Here is a 20,599-nt window from a genome sequence, read left to right as displayed (position 1 = left end):
GTCTTCCCAGATGATAAAATATTTGCCACATAGCTTGTATCGTACATAAAGGCTGGGCTCAAGAGAAGATGGGAGGTAGATGCTCTGTGTCTCTGGGTCTAGGGGGAGTTTTGTCTGAATCCCATAGGAAGGTTTACTTAAGGGGCCAAGGGCATTGGGCATTCGATCTTGGTGTGAGTTTGGCTTTGACTCTTGGCTGTTTTTTCATGCCACCAATGTGTAATGGCTTTCATGGGCCGACATTCTCCTGAAAGTGGCTTGGATAGCTGAATCTTTTGGTTAATTGAGAGTATTGCATTTTTCCATGAGTGACTGATGGATTCCAGAGTAGAGCCCTTATGTACCGAATGGAGTGGAATCTTACATTTTTTTAAGGTTTTTATTTGGAAATAAGTATAGACAGGAAGGAAATTGTAAACATAGTGCAGAGAGATCCTGTGTACCCTTCTTCCAGCTTCCCCCAATGATAGCACCTTTTAGAACTACAGTACAGGATTTCTCCACCTTGGGAGTATTGACATTGTGGGGTTGCCGTGTGTGTGTGTGTGTGTGTGTGTATGGGGAAGGCTGTCTTGTGCATGGTAGGATGTTTAGCAACATGCCTGGCCTTGACCCACAAGGTGCTACTAGCACCCTCCTCCGAGTTGTGACAACTAAAAATATCTCTAGACATTGTCACATGTCACCAGTGGGCTAAGGATCACTGCTATATACAGTATCAAAACAGAAAAATGACATTGGTACAATACTTTTAACTTTCAGAGGATGTGCTGTCGCTTCAGTCATGTCCCACTCGGTGTGACCCTAAGAACTGCAGCCTGCCAGGCTCCTCAGCCCATGCCTTGGTTTCCAGGCAAGAGTACTGGAGTGGGTTGCCACTTCCTTCTCCAGGGGACCTTTCCCACCCAGGGACTGAACCTGTGTCTCTTACGTCTAACTTGCGTTGGCAGGCGGGTTCTTTACCACTAGCATCACCTGACATTCCCCAGTTTTCGTGTGCACTTTTGTGTGTGTGCGGGGGTGTGTGTATGAGAGTGTGTGTGTGTGTGTAGTTCTGCACTGTTTCACGTCTATAGATTCACAGAACCAACCCCCACCCCATCAGGATACAGGACTGTGGAATTCCTTGTCTGTGATTGAGTAGGACTCAGTCTCATACAGTTTCTGAGGCCCTCGTTGTGAACATCAGCAAATCCCAGAATTGTAGATCTTCAAGGAACCTAAGTGTTCATTGTAAGCAAATTCTTATTCATTGCAAGATCCTGCCAGCAGGCTACTTGGTGTTAAAAATTGGTTGAAGAAGACTATTTAGGTGATACTAACTTTAGCAGTTCATGAAGTGGGCAGGCAGTCTCCGTGTGGGGAATGGCAAATGGGGCAGAAGGCAGGAAGTTTTTATAGAACAAAGAGCAAGGAAAAGAAAATAGAAAATATCTGGTTGCCTGGGGTGACACAGTCAACTTTGTTTGGGGTGAGAAGACCCAGAGTTGACCTGGCATTTGGGAATTAACTGGATACTTCTGGTCAGGAAGGGATTGTTCGTGCCAAGAAGTTTATGTAAGTTTAAATTTGGTAATGTGGCATCGTGGGCAAAAGCAGCTCCATCTTGGGCTTCTACATTGGTCTAGGCGCCTATGTTTCCACTGACGGGTGCTCACCACCTTGAAAGGCTACCTGTTCATTGGATAAATAGTACTGATTGCTAGAATGTTCTTCCTCACAAGGACCTGGCAAGCTGCTTTTCTCTAATTCCATTTATTCAACTGTCTCTCGCCAAATTCAATATTTTCTAGACCCCTGCAGTTGGAGGTCCAAAGAATGAGTCTCTGGGCCCCGTTTTCATCATCCTAGGGTGAAGAGTGAGATGCGGGACCACAGTCTGGGCATGCGAGTGGATGTGGGGTGTACTTTCCATGTCATCTCCAAATTGATGGCTTTGGTTTGGAACCATACTCCTCTTAGAGGGAAAAAATAGGCATCAGAGAAGTAAACCATAGTTACATAACTGACTCGCTTTGCTCGCCGTCCCAAGAGGTCGTGAAAAACAGATGAGTTCATAAACAAGACTCAGTAGGTGATTTGAAGATGTTTTATTCCCCTTCTTCCGTTGGGCTGGAAGTAGCCTTGAACTTTTGGGTTCCTACATGTTGGTTGCTTCCTTCAAGGGCTGGGGAGCATGCACGTCTATTGGAACACACGCTCGCCTGCATCACACCCATGGCTCTGACCCTCTGTCTCGAGCCCGTGGAATTCACAGAGTGGGCATCAAGCCACGTTTGTTGGTGTGTCTGTGCCCAGAATTGGCAAGTTTGTACTTTGTCCTGTGTTCTACTCTGGCCCGGGAAGGGGAGGGGCTGGCGATAATCAGAGAGCTGTTATATGAGCATATTTGGTTGTAAACAAAGTCCTTTCTGTTATGCATTGCCAGCTAGTTGCTGGAAAGAGCTTCACTTTTAAGCTTTTGCTTCAGCACCCTTCAGGGCTTCTTGCGCGCTTCGCCCTTCGGTTGGAAATGCCATCTCTTGGGCCAAGCTGGAGTGTGAGGATTAGGAGCATGTGTTTGTAAATGTTTCCCTGCATACTTTAAAAGCAATCACAAGGCTATAGGCACACCTAAACAAATAGCAAGAAATCTTTGCATCATGGTATTATATGCTCTCTGGAAGAGTTAAATCCATTTTTTTTTTTTTTTGTCCAGATCAACTTCCTAGAGAATTCCAAGGGAAAGGACTTTTTATAGAAAAGGTCTTTCTTCTCATGTACATCAGCAAACAGCTTTAAGACACCACCTCTGTTTCCAACATGCTTTCCAAAGTCAACTCTTCATGCTGGCACATCTCCCCACCGTGCCTGTGGTTGTAGAAACCCAGGCTTGTGTGTGGGTGATGAAGGGGCAGACACCTGTGTGTTTGGAGAAGCTGGGTTGGAGGCCTGGCTTCTGAAGATAGCCGTTGTGTTTCCTGTGTGCTCTGAGCATCCCTGACTGCCGGGTCTCACGGAGGACAGTGTCTTAGGTCTCATGGCAACAGCAGCCTGGGCCCTGGAATCCGGATTTTTTTTTCTTTTTTGGCCCTGCTTCATGGCGTGCAGGATCTTAGTTCCTCAATCAGGGATCGAACTCTTGCCTGCTGTACTGGAAGCGCAGAGCCTTAACCACTGGACTGCCGGGGAAGTCCCTGGGAACCTGGAATTCTGAGGTGGGGGTCTTCTCTGGATGTCCCCGAGGTGGTCAGGGAGCCTGAGTTCTCAGGCTTGGTGTCTCCAGCAGTGGCTCTGCCCTCTCTGGCCTTCTGAGGTTCCTCTTGCTTCCCTGGGATCATGAAACCCATAAAATCAGGGTGCCTTGGAATGGCCACGGGAAGGGCTCGTGTCTGTAACTGATTGGCATCCCATTGGCTACTGATCTGGGCATCATAGGAATGTCAGAGCCACACAGGACACCTTCAGGTGTTAATTCAAGGCTCTACGTCAGACTTTTATGGAATACTTGGTTCATGAGAGGCACGAGTAAGGGTTTGGCAGAGGTTGTTCAGGATTCAGAGAGATTCAGAATCTGGCTGTGCCACTCGTGGGCACAGGTGACATCTTCACGTCTTGAATTCATCACTGTGACGGGGAGTAATAACAAGAAGCTTCCTGAGGTGGTGTGAGGTTAGAAGGTCAAGGCACAGCCTCCCAGTCTCTTGAGGGACGGGTGAGAGGCAGCTTCGACCCAGGGCCTCCAGGTGCCCCAGCCACGTTGAGTCCTGATGGCTTCCTGCCAGCATTGCAGCTCAGGTTGTTGGCATCTCCTTCTCTGAGTCTCACTGTCTTCCCTTCTTCATTTGTGATTCAGGAAATAATCACCTCCCCCGGTCACTTCTGCAGCACAAAGCCTTGTCCCCGGCTGGTTCCAGGCAGAACCCAAACTGAGACTGCAGATACCTGCAGTGCCCCTGGCAGGGCCTGGCACACCCACCTTGCTGCTGTTCTGGGAGTGTCTCTTTAAAGGCTGAGGGCTTCTTACTTGGTTGTACGTCAGCAAAGTAGCTGCCGCTGCCCAGAGGCTGGGATGGGCTGTCCCTTCGGCTCCAGGGACCCTGGTGGAGACCAAGTCGTCTGAACAAAAGGCCGGCCCATAGAGGGCCAGGGGCTGACTCGAAGGTTTCCCAGGGAAGACAAGGCTGAGTGGGGGATGGGGGTATGGGTGGGAAGAAGCGCTTGTGAGGGATTGATTGGCTGGTTGGTTGATTGATCGATAGACTTTGGTCCAGTCCTGGTTAAAAAAAAAAAAAAAAAAACTTGAGAAATTACACCCGATGCCTCCGTCTCCAGCTCAGACCTTCCAGGTTGCTAGTTAACCGAAGCAAGCACATCCTTCCTCCACTCAACCTTTTGGTCCCCAGGCTTTTACCTGATCCCTGGGAAACCTGTTCCCACCAGGACCTTGGCTCTCTCAGGTTTGGGATCTGGAAGAGGGCACAGGGCAGTCCCCGCCCCGTGTCGAGCCTTTTCCTGCTAATGAACACAGGGAGCTCCAGTTTCTAAGTTTAGTTTGGGTTTTTCATGTCCTCCTGCAAGATCCTCCTTGGTCCTGTGGTATTTGAGAAAGTGAAATTATCGTCTGTCACAGTGCAGCGAGGTGGCCTCTCTGGGGAGCTTCGAAAACCCTCAGTGGCTTGGGGCCAGGACCTTCCTCCCCTGGTGGGGTCCTTCCCGAGAGCTGGTGAGGGGCTCAGGGCTCAGGGCTGCATCCTTCAGGACAGAGAGAGAGTGCTGATGCTCCCGGGCTGGAATTTCCTGGGGAAAATGCAAATATGCAGCAAAGAATTTTTTCAGTTTCTGGGGCTGCTACTGTAAGCTCCTTGTATATCGGGAGGGGGGAATATAGTTTCCTATCAACCAAGAAGCTTGATATTTATCACCATGGACTAGAATAGAATATGCAGCCCCCACTGGCAATTCCGTTTGCTACTTTTAAGGAATTCGGTTTTGTCATACAGCCCAGATGGAGATGTTGATTTGGCTCCGGCTCCTCCTCTGAGCACTATTTCCACTTCTCTCCTTTCATCTCTACAGACCATATGCTGCCTTTCTCGCTGCAAGAGAAGAGGTTGGGAAGGGCCTAGGCCTGGCATAGGGCTCCCACTCTGCCGCCTCCTGGCTCTCTCAGTGACCTTGAGAGGGTCTCTTCTCCTCTGAGCCTCTGTGTTCCCATCTGTAGGGTAATGTTCACAGCGAGTTTCCTGCCCTCGATGGGTATCTGCCAAGACGGAACGTTTCAATCCATGAGAACCTATATGTGTGTCCAGTTGCTCAGTTGTGTCCGACTGCTTGTGAGCCCATGGACTGTAGCCCACCAGGCTCCTCTGTCCATGTGATTATCCTGGCAAGAATACCAGAGTGGGTTGCCCTTTCCTCCTCCAGGGCATCTTCCTGATCCAGGGATCCAACCCACATCTCCTGCGTCAGCAGGCGGATTCTTTACCGTTGAGCCACAGAGGAAGCCCTAATCTATGAGAGGATGCCTTGTAAATTGTGACTCATGGGCCACGTGTCGGCTGTTACTTGCCCAGCCACTGGGATGGTGCTCTGTGACCGTGGGAACTCGGGACTCATGTGAACAATGAGAAGAGGGAGGTTGTCTTTTATTCACTGGTCACCGCCGGTCAGGCACTGCCCTCGGTGCTTGGATATATGGCGTCCGTGTGCGCCCCATGACTTCCAGCGAGGCAGGTAGCATGTCTCCTTATTTCAAACTGATGAGGGGATGGAGCACAGGAGGGGAGAGGTGGGTTCCTTGAGGACACATGTGGTCGGTGCAGTGGCAGAGCCTGTCTGCCTGGGGCTGGAATCACATCTGTAGGTAACTATCCCAGAAGTAGATCTTCCTAGAGAAGGTGGCAGGGGCCCTGCCTGTTTCTGCTTCTTTGCCACTCCCTGTGGGGACTCTGTTTCCCACATGTTGATCTCAGGGGTAACAGGACATCTGCCCCACATCTGGGCCGTTCTTGGCTTCCCAGAGCTGAGTGCAGGGCGAGGGTCCAGCCCAGGGGAGTGAGGCTGAGTGCGTCTGCAGGACCGTGTTCTCTGACTCCGTCTCCCGTGTTGTCCGCTATGGCCCCAGAGAGGGTGACTTGGCAGAGGGAGGGCCTGCGATGAATGTCCGGCTTCTGGGAAATGTTGGATGGAATGTTGTTCCCCAGAACTTTGGCTTTTTCCTCTTACATTGTGTAAAACTTCCCCGCCGCCCCCTCCCCTGCCCCCGCCACCACCATTTTATCTTTCTGCCAGATCAGACTCTTCCTTCTCAAAAGTTATGGCGCCCAATTTTCCAAACAATCAAGATTTTTACCGACTCACCATCAGGCTCTTTCGGAAGAAGTCGTCTTTGGAGATCACTGGCTGTGACATCCCTCCCCACGAGAATGGGACAGACGCCAGGTGATATCAGGCTGATGTCATCAGCTATACTCGGGTTGGCAGCCTTCCTCCTCTGGCCTTTCTGAGTGTTTTGGTTTTTTAATTTCCCTGACCCAAGGAGGACTCTTAATTTTGTGATTTTTTTTTTTAGCTTATATTACAAATGAAAGATACGCCCAGCAGGTATCACCCAAGAATATGATGGAAAGAGAATTGCCCTTGGCCAGGCACGATGCACCCTTGACTTTTTTGATGATGTTTTCTTGATAAATCTCTCTTCTTTTTTTTGGTGACTCTAGAATTTAATCTGAAATGACTTCATGAATTGGCACAATCCACTTGATGTTTTTGGTATTTCAGCTTGTTTCTCAAAGTCCAAACTCAGTATCTTTCTCCATAGACCCTCCCCTCCCTTTATTTTTGCCTCGTTGGTCATTCACTGACTCATAATCATTCATGATCATTTGTTCATCACAGGCTTAACCAGACTCTGGAGGGAGAGCATGAGCAAAATCAGACGCAGGTCCTGCCTCCATGCACAGAACAACATGTGTTGTATGTGTGTGATGATGTTATCCCAGACTGGGGAGCAGAGCTGTAGTGGGGGCTGCTGACACCCGCTCCCCCCCCCCCCCCCCCGCCAGGTCCTCTTCCCACCCAGGCATGCCTCTCCCACAGCTGCTGGGGCTTGGCTGTGATGACTCACAGCTGCTCCGTTCTCTGGAGCTTGACCCTTGGAAGGTGACTTCTCCTACCCCCAGTAGATCAGTCTGTAGCCAGAGACCAGCCAGCATAGGAAAGGTGGCCCCTTGTCTCATGGTGGGACCAACACTCTGTGCAGTGTCAGCTCCAGAGCTCCCCGTGGCGTCAGGCTGAGTCAGATTCTCGCTGGGAGCCCAGCCTAGCTTAGCTCCTGCCTCTGCCTCATCTTGCTTCCTCCCACGTTTTCTCCTTAGACCCCACCTTGGTACATTACATGCACGGAACCCCTGCCTCAGGCTCCGCATAGAAGCAACTTGACCAGAGACACGTGCTGTCAGAGCCCATCAAAGGAGGCAGTGATCTAGGTGGGCAGTTCAGGAAGGCCATCTCAAGGAGGGCATGGTTGAGCTGGGATTTGCAAGATCAGAGGAAGTGAAATAGGTGGAGAGTGAATGGAAGGATGCTGCAGAGGAGAAACAACATATACTGAGTTCTGGTGGACAGAAAATATGATCTGAAGGCTGAAAAGAAGCTGGTGTTTGTGAGCAGAGAGCGAGCCCCTCCAGGTACTCAACTGGGGCCTTGGAGAGAATTAGGTGGGAGGAGCCCAGCGTGGTAGGAAATCTAGCTCCAGGCTCAGGGGCCTGAAGTTCCAGCTCCGTTTTATCCATTTCATCAGTTAAATGTAGTGTTACTCCTGGAGTGCCAGGGAGGGTCAAAAGTACCCCCCCAGGACGTTTTGCAGCCTCTGAATAGCAGCCACCTGCAGATGTACCTTGCTTGTTACTGTGTTCATTTCCCTGGGCATTCACCGTAACACACTTCCTTCCCTGTAACCACCAGCCTCTCAGAGTTCAAGGTGCCATCACTAGGGGCTGGGGAGGCAGAGGGTGGAGATGGTTGCTTTGCAGGAGAAGATGGTTGAGTCTCACCATCCTGGGATGACTCTGATACATGGGAAAGTAAAGGCATCTCTCTTGCTCTCTCTCTCTCTCTTTTATTTTTTAAGGTAAAAATATCAACAGAAAAGGCATGAGAACCAAGAGCTCTGAGAAGGCTGCCAGTGATGATCACGGCGTCCCCCTGGCCCGTGACGCTGTCCGAGAGGGTGAGTGAGGTCCTTGATGTGCCTTCTGCCCCAGCTCAGTCTCTGGCCCTGGGAGGACACAGGCCCGGACACAGTAGCCAAATTCTGAGTGGAGGGGGATGGGTCTGGGGTCTTCTGCCTCTTCTGAACCATTCGTGGGTGAGGAATGAAGACATGCACATCCCTTCTCTTCTGCGTGTACAGTAACTACACAGTCATTGAGTAACTCAAACTCATCAGCTTGACTGAGGTCATTTCTGAATTTCCTGGAGCTCTCGGTTGCCTTCTCTGCTCTTCCCTCACCTCCTCTCCCTTGAAGACAACCTCATTTCCTTTCCTGTGGGGCCTCATAGCTGCCCACAGCCTTGTGTATACATTTATTATCACCCAACAAAACCCAGAGCCTCCAGGGTCAGAGGTCAAGTCTTCAACTCCCAAAGCACGTGATGCTAGGCCTGGTGTTTTACAGTCATGTAAAAATATTAGTCCTTCAATTACTTACTTCCGGATAGTCAAAGCCATTTGTTCTAGACTCACGGACAAGCTCTGGCTAATATTATTATTATTAACTATCACCACTGTTGTATGTTACTCTGAATTGTGGTATTTCCCAAGACATTTCTGCTGACATTAGTGATACTGAACATGTACTAAGCACTTGAGCTCTCAGTAGTTCCTGTGCACTGGGCCTCTTACTTCACATCTCCTGATGTCCCTCTGAGTCTTGTGGATGGTCTTATTATCGTTATTATTACCGTCATCATATCACAGATGAGGAAAATGAGACTCAGTAATATGGGTCATTTGCCTACCGTTATGTGGCCTTCAGTTTGTAAAACAAGGATTTGAACTCCCGATTTTCTGATTCTAAGCGTTCTGCTTAGCAGCACAGCTGCTTGACATATATAGAGCATTTCACAAATTTACATTTATAGAGGCAGGATCCGCTTTCGGCTGCCATGTGAGCCCATAAACCGTGTAACAGAGTTGATTGTCACAGAGGGAATTGTATGTTCCCTTAGGCACATTGTGATGATTTGGGGTTGGGTTTCTAACCAAGAATTTGCCATCAAAGAAATCATAGATAGGACTAACAGCACATCCTAAAATAAAAACAGAAGTTCCACAGCAGGGAACTTCTGCAACCACTTAATATATGGGAATTCTATTCTGTCGTAAAGTGGGCGGGCGAGCCCTGGGCTCATCGCCCTTGGGAGGACCCAGCATGACCGGAGGGTGTGTGGAGGACTCAGGGGTGCTGGGGCTGTGTTTCTGTGGGTTTGCCCTGAGAGTGGAGTCCTTTGGGGTTTCCACTCTGTGGGTGGTAATGAGATTCCCACATTGGGTGGGCCTCGGCATGACTTTTTGTCCCTTGGCCCCAACAGGCTGATAAAACACCAGCTGTTTCTCCAGATTACAAGCCACGGGGCTAGAGGGGCTTCTGGTCTGGCCTTCCCTCTCTGGGTTCTGTTGCTGTCAGATCTGGGACCAGAGAGTTCTTTCTTGTCTTGTTCATTCTTTGATGCTTTCAAAAGTATTTTAAAAAATATTTTTCCAGATTTATTTTTTAGTAGCTTTAGCACAAGGGCTGGTTTGAATTATCATATTTCTTCATTACCAGAGTTGGAAGTTGTTATAAATTCGAAAGGCATTTTCACAAAGATTTTTCTTTTTCAATTTATTGAGTCGAAGTATAACTGATTCGCTATGTCGTTTTGGTTTATCATGTACAGCAAAGTGATTTTATACATACATACACATAAATATATATATATTCTTTTTCACATTCTTTTCCATTATGGTTTATTACATGATGCTGAAAATAGTTCCATATACTGTACAGAAAGACCATGTGTTTAGAAAGATCACTTAGAATTTTTAAAAAATCTTGCTTTGTTGTTTATCACAAAGACTTTTCAAGGCCCATTTCTGTACACAAATACATGTACACACACACACACACAAACACGTGCACACTGAAGTCTGAACTTGTCCCCTGTTCTGCCACACGCCCATTCCCCGTCTCCCACTCTGGATGACAGGATTGTTCCCCTGACCTTAACCTCAGAGCCCTGTCTGAACAGTTGGGACCCCATTCTCAAAGGCAGCCTTTCTGGCTCTGATTCACTGAGTGTCCTAGATGTGATTTTGGCCTGTGGACTTTATTCATAATGTTCTTTTATTAAAATGAAATTGAGAAATTGAGGAAAACCCTGGAGGGAAGAGAAGCTGCAGGGGCCCTAATGTGCAGATACAGGAGGGAGAAGGATGGTGATGAGGGGAGGTCGTGTGCAGGAGGCAGGTGGCACAGCCATTGGGGAACATGGGTCTGGACCAGGAGGGGTCACCTTGAGGTGGAGCTGGGCAGAACAGGGCCTCAGATGGGCAGCTGGGTAGGCTCAGGACCCCCTGTCCATCATTCTCTCAGCATCTCCTCTGGTCGTGCTGAGGCCTTGCTAGAGATGTGGCAGAATGACGGGGTGGGGAGGATGGTTGTCATCTACATCATGTCCAAGGTGGCAGGTGGAACAGATGGCATTTGCTTCATTTTCAGGGTGGTGGGCAGAGCAGATATTAAGCACACTGAGCTATGTGAGTGGATGGCATCAAAGGGCTCGGGTCAGATGTGGATTTGAAACCACACAACCCAGATCGGGGCTTGAACCCACTGGCTTTCAGGTCCTGTCTCAGGGCTTACTGAAACTCAGGTTCTTTACGTCTCATCACAGAAAGAATTCAGTGAGAGACAAAGCGATAGGTAAGAAGTAGATTTATTTAGAGAGACACACATTTCAGAGACAGAGTGTGGTCTCTCTCAAAAAGTGAGAAGGGCTTTGGGAGGAATACCCTGCACAGACAGAGTGTGGGCCATCTCAGAAGGTGAGAAGCCCCAAAATGCGGGGTGGTTAGTTTTTATGGCCTGGGTAATTTCATAAGCTAATGAGTGGGAGGATTATTCCAATTGTTTTGGAGAAGAGGGCTGAGATTTCCAGGAATTGGGCCAGCCCCCACTTTTTGGAGGTTTATGGTCCGCCTCAGAACTGTCATGGCTCCTGGGTTGTGTCATTTAGCAACTAATATGTTACAGGGACAGGCTTTCCTGGTGACTCAGTGGTAAAGAAGCTGCCTGCAAATGTTGGAGACATGGGTTTGATCCCTGGGTCAGGAAGATCTCCTAGAGCGGGGAAAGGCTACCCACTCCAGTATTCTTGCCTGGAGAGTTCCATGTACAGAGGAGCCTGGTGGGCTACAGTCCATGGGGTCGCAAAGAGTCAGACACAACTTAGCAACGAAACAACAAATTACAAGGAGAGTATGATGAGTTTCAAGGTCCTCTGGAAGTTGACTTCTGCCATCTTGTACCTGGTTGGTTCTAACCAATTTTTGTCGGAGAGTCCCTTCTTCTGCCAGGAGGTAAAACCAGTCAGTCCTAAAGGAAGTGAACCATGAATATTCATTGGAAGAATTGACGCTGAAGCTGAAGCTCCAGTAATTTGGCCACCTGATGGGAAGAGCCGACTTATTGGAAGAGACCCTAGTGCTGAGAAAGATTGAAGGCAAAAGAAGAAGAGGGCAGCAGAGGATGAGATGGTTAGGTAGCATCACCAACTCAATGGACATGAATTTGATCAAAATCTGGGGGACAGTGGAGGACAAAGGAGCCTGGTGTGCTGCAGTTCATGGGGTCACAAAGAGTTGGGCATGACTTAGCGACTGAACAACAACAATGGCTATGTCATTCTTTTAAAGCTTGTGCCCTGCTCCCTTCCCTCCTGTTTCTGACTCACCCTGAGAGAGTCTTAGTTTTAAGGGAGAGATTACGTACATGGCTGTCACCGTGACTAAGGATTAGCGTCATCTGTGGCAAGTCTCCAAAATACATCTTGGATGTTGTTCTTTAATAGCATATGCAGTGGTTGAATTACTGGTGTAGCCTTCACATCTCTATAAATCTACAGCCTTTGCCATTTGACTTTGCAGTTTCCTTTGTAAAAGTTGAAAGCCCCTTGATTGTGGGCTGTCCATGTTCTTTGTGGAGGCAAATAGAATAAGGTGGACTGAAAAAGTGCAATTCTGGGCTGAGTGCTTAAGAGACTTTGCTCGTTTTCATTTTCTCCTTATGCCCAGCCATCTCCATGAGAAGAATACACGCATCTAGCCCACTGGTCCAAGGAGCCTAGGAGATGAGTGAAGCAGATACAGGTCCAATCTGCAGCCTGGAGCTACCAGCTGAGCCCAGCTGGTCTGAAGGAACTAAGAAACAAGTGTTTCCTATGTGCCCCTGGGAGCTTGTGTGGCTTGCTGCACAGCAGTAGCTGACAGATACAGTAAGGAAGATCCGCATTTTTAAAAAAGCTGCATCGTGTTCTATTGAATGGACGTTCCATAATTTATTTGAACTCTAGGTGATGGACATGTAGATTGTTTTCAGTATATTGCTACTGAATGAGGAGTATTGCAATGAACTTACCGTGCATTGGCTGCAGAATAGCTCCTTGGCTGACATTCAGAGCCCACCATGATTTGACCTGTTTCTGGCCTCTGTCTCCCTTTTTCCCAGCCAGATAAGAGTTTGTTTCTCAGACATGCTCTGTGCTGAAAGCTCACTCATGTGTTTCCTCCAAAGGGAATTGGGCAGGCATCTCAGCTGGTGATGGAGAAGCAGCTTTGGGGTCAGGCTCTACCCTCACTGGCTGTGAGGCTCTGGGCTAGTTACTATCTCTATGACCCAGTTTCCTTCTCTGTAAAGAGGGGATAATATCTCCTTTATAGCGTTTTTGTGGAGATGAAATAATGTGTGCAGAGTGGAGCATACACAGTAAGCTCTCACAAAACATTAGCTGTGATTTTTATTTGCTGTCTTGGGATTTTTTTCATGCCTTAGTTATAGGAGTCGGCAGATATTTTTAAAAGATCGTAAATATTACACACTTTATTGGCCAGCAAGCAAAGTCGAGACTATTATGTTGGTATTTAAATAACCATTAAAAAAATATAAAAACCATTCTTATCTCCTGGGCCATATAGACACAGATGGTGAACTGAATTTGGCCCTGATGGACTGTAGCTTGCTGGATTCTGCCTCAGAACTTGTTGCTGTTGTTCAGTTGCTCAGTTGTGTCTCACTCCTTGGGACCCCATGGACTGTAGCACGCCAGGCTCCTCTGTCCTCCACCATCTCCCAGAGTTTGCTCAAACTCATGTCCACCGAGTCGGTGATGCTATCTAACCATCTCTTCCTCTGCTGCCCCCTTCTCCTTTTGCCTCCAATCTTTTCCAGCATCAGAGTCTTTTCCAGTGAGTTGGCTCTTTGCATCAGGTGGCCAAAGTATTGGAGCTTGAGCAGCACTCCTTCCAGTGAATATTCAGGGTTTATTTCCTTTAGGACTGACTGGTTTGATCTCCTTGCTGTCCAAGGGACTTCTTAGAACTTGACAGTTGTGCTGATGCTGACTCCAGGAAGCCTGTCCTGGTTACCTGTATTTTGCTTTCCTGTATCTCTTCCTCATGCTCCTGGTCCTCTCCTCTCTCACACCACAGTGATTCCTGTGCCTGACTCTTCTGTCCTGGGAGGCTGTGAATGCTTGTGAGCAGGATCTGTGTCTGATTCACCTAAGGCTATGCCCAGTGCTGGAAGAAGCCACTGTTGATCCGAATGCTGTGCTTAGTCGCTCAGTCGTGTCTGACTCTTTGCCACCCCATAGGCTGTGGCCCGCCAGGCTCCTCTGTCCATGGGATTCTCCAGGCAAGAATACTGGAGTGGGTTGCCATGCCCTCTTCCAGGGGATCTTCCTGACCCAGGAATCGAACCCAGATCTCCAGCATTGCAGGCAGATTCTTTACTGTCTGAGCCACCAGGGAAGCCCTTTGATCACACCTGTTTATCAAGCACCCTGCACTGGGTCGCAGCTAGTGTTCAGGGGTAGAGAACAGGTGTTCCATGTATGCTGAAGCTGACTGTCCATGGTCCACATCAGCAGGACGGGCCCTGCACAGGAAGTACTCTTTGATCTGTAGGAAAGAAGCCTCATTTCCCACCATGATGGAAGGTTTTGCAAAGCAGTACATGTTGTGAATGGAGCACCGTCAGCGCTCTGCCGTTGGCCTGGGTTGGGTGAGATTTGAGGCCTCTACCAGGTACGATGCTTAGAGATTGTGTGTGTGTGTGTGTGTGTGAAACTTGAGGATTTTCTTTGTATCACAGACTCATTGGAAAAGACCCTGATCCTGGGAAAGATGAAAGGCAAGAGGAGAAGGGGACGACAGAGGATGAGATGGTTGGATGGTATCACTGACTCAATGGACATGAGTTTGAGCAAGCTCCAGGAGATGGTGAAGGACAGGGAAGCTTGGCGTGCTGCAGTCCATGGGGTTGCGAAGAGTCGGCCATGACTGAGCGACTGAATAATAAGAACAAATTTAAAATTGTTTTGTCTTCATGAAGAATTGTTTTTTTCTTCTATTGTGTATTGACTTTCTTTAAATGACTACTTTTTGAGGTAAAAAATCTATTTTGTGTGACATTAAAGAAACTTTATAGCAATTTAGAAAAATCTGTTTAAACTTGGATTATCTTTTTAAAGACCTGGAACCATGTAGGAACATAAAATGATCTGTTCCTTGAAAGTATGAAAAAACTAGGCTGTAAATTCATCTGAGCTGGACACTTTCCATAGAGAAAATTCTTTGATAATGCTCATTTTCTTTGATAATTTGATAATTCTTTGATAATTTTCATTTTCTTTCATGGTTCTTGATCTATCAGGTTTTTCATTCGAGTTTATACTGAAAGTTTTAGTATATTTTCAAGATATTTTTCAAGATAATCAAGATATCTTGATTTTTCAAGATAAAATTTAATATATGAAATTAATATATATTATATTAATATATATTTTGAAATTTGTTCATTTATTTTAGAGCAGTTTTTTCACACTTAGAGAAGAATGAGAGGAAAGAATTCCCATGTACCTCCCCTCCAGCTCTGGCTTCTATTATAGTAACACCTTGCATTCATGTGGTACATTTGTTACAACTGAGTAGAGTATGGCACTAGTGGTAAAGAATGTCCCTGCCAGTGCAGGAGACTTAAGAATCGTGGGTTTGATCCCTTTGCTGGGAAGATCCTCTGGAAGAGGGCATGGAAACCCACTCCAGTATTCTTGCCTGGAGAATCCCCATGGACAGAGGAGCCTGGCGGGCCACAGTCCAGAGGGTCGCACAGAATCAGACACGACTGAAGCAACTTAGCACACACCCACCTTCTTATTAGCTAAAGTCTGTAGTTTGCATTAGTGTTTACTCTTCTTGTTAAACATTCTGTGGGTTTGGACAAAGGCATAATGACAAGTAACTGCCATGTGTAACGGAATAGTTTCACTGCCCTGGAAGTCTCCTGTGTTCATCCCGTTCATTCTTCCTTCCTCCAGACCTCTGGCAACCCATGTCTTCAGAGATTTGTGTTTTCAAAAATGTCATGTGGTTGGCCTCATACAGTACGTACCCTTTAAAGAGTGGTTTCTTTCATTTAGCAATTTACATTTAAGGTTCGTCCATGTCTTTTCATGGCTTGCTTGAGAGCTTATTTCTTTTGATCATGGAATAATATTCCGTTATATGGCTGCACCACATACATTTCCTTATTCATTTGTTGAAGGACATCTCCGTTGCTTCCAAATTTTGGCAATTAAAAATAAAACTGCTATGAATATTCATGTGCAGGTTTTTGCTTGAGCATAAATTTTCAGCTCATTTGAGTAAATACCAGGGATGGTGACTGCTGGATCACATGATAAGAGTATGTTTAGTCTTATAATGAGTTTTGTCCCTTCTATAGTACCCTGGTTTACCAAAAAAAAAAAAAAAAAAATCAGTGTTATCTCCCTCCCTTTTTTGTGTGTATTTTCAGGGTTTTTTTTTGTCCATTCAATATGCACTTTACACATTTGTTACCACATCACTATCACTGGTATAATTTTCTGCAGTGGTATTTCTGCTCATACTACTTTGTGTAGAATATTTCCTACTTTTATTGTGAAATAATACATACTTATGGAAAAAGTCCACTAACTATATGTTCCATTAACAAATATTTATAAAACCAATTCCTATGTAACCATCACCTGGCTCCAGAAGTCAAACCATTGTCAGTCTCCCTATCCAACATTTAACCCTTCAACTTTAGAGGTTACCTCCATCCCAACTTTGTTAACATTTCCTCAGCTTTCTTTATAGTTTTCCCGCTTATATTTGTATTTCTAAATTGGTGTGTTTGACCTGTTTTTGAAATTTATCTCAGTGAAATCATACTGTGTACATTTCTATCACCGTTCAGCTTTTTTGGTTTATTCATTTTTATTCCATCATAGAAATACTCAGCAATTTCTTTATCCATTTTAATGCTGAAGGACATTTGACATATTTCCGTTTCTCTCTTTTATGAAAAGGGTTGCCAGTGAAAACTCTTACACACACATCCTGATGCCTGTGGGCTTGAGTTTCTCCTGGTGTGTGTACAGTTAGTCGTGGAAAGACTGGGTTCAACTTGGCTGTTGAACAAATGCTCAGTTGCTTTCCTCACCGATCATTTCATCCTCGTTTTCCATCAGCATGGCGTGGGGCCGCCGTGGTTCCACATCCCCAACAACTATTGTGTGATCATACTTTAATATTTTGCCAGTCTGTTGTTGTTTTTTAGTCACTAAGTTGTGTCTGACTCTTCTTTGACCCCAAGGAACATAGCTTGCCAGGCTCGTCTGTTTCTGGAATGCTTCAGGCAAGAATACTGGAGTGGGTTGCCATTTCCTTCTCCAGGGCGTCTTCCCAACCCAGGGATCGAACTCATATCTCCTACATTGCAGGCAAATTCTTTACCACTGAGCCAGCAGTGAAGCCCAGTCTACTGGGTGTATAATGGTAATTCATTGTGATTTCATTCCATTTCCTAAGTACTAATGAGTTTGAGCATCTTTTCATATATTTATTTGTCATTTAAATATCTTTTTGGATGAAGCTCCTATTCAATTTTTTCTTATAAATTTATCCATTCAAGTATGAGTTTTGACTTTATATTGTTTGTCCCAAATATATTCTTTCTTTTCTGGCTTAATTTTTCTTCCTATGGACTCTTCTAATAAATGGAAATTCTTAACTATGATGTAGTCAAATGTATCAATCTTCTTTATGGTTGCTAGTCTTTATATTGCTTTCTAATGCTTTCTTATACCTTTTTTCTCTTTCTCATTTAGGTCTTTATATGCTTGGAATGGGTTTTGTTTGTTTGTGATATGAGATTGAAGTTCAGTTTAATTTTTTTCTTGTAGGTACCTACAGGGAATAGTCATTCTTTGCCCATTGTTTCTCAGTGCTACCCTTATGTGCTGGATATCAAGAGTCTATATATGCTTGGCTTTGTTTTGGGCTCTCAGTTCTGTTTTTTATCATTAATTCATTTTTATACTCATTCATAAAAATATCATTATTATACCTTCATAATAAATCTTGATAACTGATAGAGCAGAACTTTGTTATTCTTCAATAGTTTTGGTTACTCTTGATTCACTGAATGTGTGTCTGCACACAGATATTTGCACCATCTAGTCAAGTTCTTTGGGCTTCCCTGGTGGCTCAGACAGGGAAGAATCTGCCTGCAATGTGGAATACTAAGGTTCGATCTCTGGGTCAGGAAGATCCCTGGAGGAGGGAATGGCTACCCACTCCAATATTCTTGCCTGGAAAATCCCACGGACAGAGGGACCTGGCAGGCTATAATCCATGGGATGGCAAAGAGTTGGACACGACTGAACAACTAACACTTTCACTTTTTCAGTCAAGCTCTTTAAAACCTTCCCTGGAATTTAGACTCGAGGTGCATTAATTCCAGAAAATCAGTTTGGAGAGGATTAACATATTTACATTGAGTTTTCTAACCCATGAACATGATATATCTTCTTATTTCTTAGATCTTTTAAAATATCTCTCAATATATGGGTCTTCCATATTTTTAATAGATTTCTTCTTAGATGCTCTTCTGTGATTCTTTTAATTTCAGTTTTCTAATGCTTTATTGATAGTGTTACAGGAGTACAATTGATCTTTGAATGTTGATTTTATACCTGGTAACCTTGCTGAAATCTTATTAACTATAAATTTATTTGTATATTAACTTAGATTTGGGTACAAAAATCAGTATATACTAAATAATGACAATTTTCTTACTCTTTTCCATTTTTAAAGGTTTTTATTTATTTTCCCCCTACTGCATTGGCAAAGACCATAGTTCAAAAATAGTAGCTCCTTATTTGTATGTTTTAATTATGTCTTTGGATTTTTAGTTTTCTATGTTTTTTCCCCCTAGCATATCTTTTTTTTTTTTTTTGGCAAATGCAGGCCTTGTCTCTTGCACTATACGTAGGATGAACAATTTATGGGAAAACATTTTCCTGGTTATTACATCAAATCACATTATTTCTTTTGGAGTTTCTTGGATGGTGTACTTCTTTTAATGTTCTTCGTGTGGAATTTTTATTCTTCACAGACTAAAAGTTAGTATTTGCTCTTCAGTCAGCTTCAAATGAAGCAGTATCCAGTCGGATTTCCTTCCCTGGAGACAGTCTAAGCCTTTCCTCAGATCTGGAGACGTTGGCCAAGTCAGCGTGCAGACTCCCAGTACAGTTTCCTCTTTCTAGCAGCCTTTTCTCTTTCACATACTTTTGCTCTTCTGTGGCGCCAGCTTCTTCCTTCACCGCTGCTTCATAGACAGTCTGACCCGATGGAATTCACGGGGAATTACAGTCACCTCCATATGCTGTTATCAGTGTTGTTCTTGTCCCCACACTGTCAGACCGTCACACCTGCCCCTGCATCCTGTCCAGTTGTGTTTTAAGGATTTCTGATCCAACAGTTGTGGAAACTTGGCTAGGGGGCGAGGTGAGCACTTGGCCACCTCAGAAAGCCACGTCTGGGCTTTAGAGATAGGTGTCCGATTTTCTAGTTGCTGCAGACCCTGGGTTTCACGAATAGAGGCATGCAGGAGGGTTGAAGGGTTTTCCTGCCCTTCTTTTGGTCATCTCCATTTTTTTCTCAATTGTCTCCATTGCACTCACATGTGGTGAATGTCCTTCCACCTCTGGCATTAGGTTGAAGCATTGTTGGGGGCCTTTCCTTATCTGCATCTTTATAGGTTTTTAGGATGGGTTTGGGAGAGGTTGCAAAATTTTAAGCTAGAGTTCCCCCAAGTCTCTGATGCCTGTACAGCTGGTGACTTTATCAGTAAATAACCCTGAACACATTACGAAAGGTTTTTCCTTTTGACATCCCTTAAAAAACTTTTTAATTGAAATAATTATAAACCCACAGGAAGCTGTAAACAAATGGGCCTTATGCAACCTTCAGTGCTGACATTTTGTGTAACTGGCACAATAACGAAGTCTGGCCATTGGTATTGCTACAGTCCACAGAGCGTGTTCGGACTCTGCTAGTTATACATGTACACACACATGTGTGTGCGTGTGGTCCGGTGCAGTTGTGCGTGTGTACTTGCACTGAAGTGAATGCCGCAGATCCAGACAGTTCGTCACCTTAGTGCTTCCTGGTGCCGCCCCTTTGTACTCACACCCTTCTTCCCCAGTCCCTGACTCCTCAACCGCTGATCTGTGCCCCCTTTCTGTAATTTTGTTTTTTTTTAAATAATGTTAGATAAATGGAATCGTATAATATACAGCTTACATTTTTTTTGGGGGGGGGGTATCCTTTCAGCATAATTCTGAACTGGATACATAGACTTCAGTTCAGTTCAGTCGCTCAGTCGTGTCCGACTCTGTGACCCCATGAATCGCAGCACGCCAGGCCTCCCTGTCCATCACCAACTCCCGGAGTTCACTCAGGCTCACGTCCATCGAGTCAGTGATGCCATCCAGCCATCTCATCCTCTGTCGTCCCCTTCTCCTCCTGCCCCCAATCCCTCCCAGCATCAGAGTCTTTTCCAATGAGTCAACTCTTCGCATGAGGTGGCCAAAGTACTGGAGTTTCAGCTTTAGCATCATTCCTTCCAAAGAAATCCCAGGGCTGATCTCCTTCAGAATGGACTGGTTGGATCTCTTGGCAGTCCAAGGGACTCTCAAGAGTCTTCTCCAACACCACAGTTCAAAAGCATCAATTCTTCAGCACTCAGCCTTCTTCACAGTCCAACTCTCATATCCATACATGACCACAGGAAAAACCATAGCCTTGTCTAGACGAACCTTTGTTGGCAAAGTAATATCTCTGCTTTTCAATATGCTATCTAGGTTGGTCATAACTTTCCTTCCAAGGAGTAAGCGTCTTTTAATTTCATGGCTGCAGTCACCATCTGCAGTGATTTTGGAGCCCCCCCAAAAATAAAGTCTGACACTGTTTCCACTGTTCCCC

The 20,599-nt window shown here is 45.7% G+C and overlaps 1 protein-coding gene across 2 annotated transcripts in view; it reads left to right on the top strand.

The window, feature by feature from the left end:
* Window positions 1-20,599, top strand: part of CPXM2 (carboxypeptidase X, M14 family member 2) — a 136,712-nt gene that overhangs the window by 3,149 nt on the left and 112,964 nt on the right. The window contains exon 2 of one of the 2 annotated variants that reach the window (XM_019953160.2): window positions 8,114-8,212. The exons of the other annotated variant lie outside the window; for it this stretch is intronic. Coding sequence (XP_019808719.2) covers window positions 8,114-8,212 — 99 coding nt within the window. The remainder of the gene's footprint in view (window positions 1-8,113; window positions 8,213-20,599) is intronic. 2 annotated transcript variants of the gene reach the window in all.

Source organism: Bos indicus, chromosome 26 (genome assembly GCF_029378745.1).
Source record: "Bos indicus isolate NIAB-ARS_2022 breed Sahiwal x Tharparkar chromosome 26, NIAB-ARS_B.indTharparkar_mat_pri_1.0, whole genome shotgun sequence".
NCBI lineage: Eukaryota > Metazoa > Chordata > Mammalia > Artiodactyla > Bovidae > Bos > Bos indicus.
Note: the sequence above shows the minus strand (reverse complement) of the source record. Positions and strands in the feature narration are given on the sequence as shown.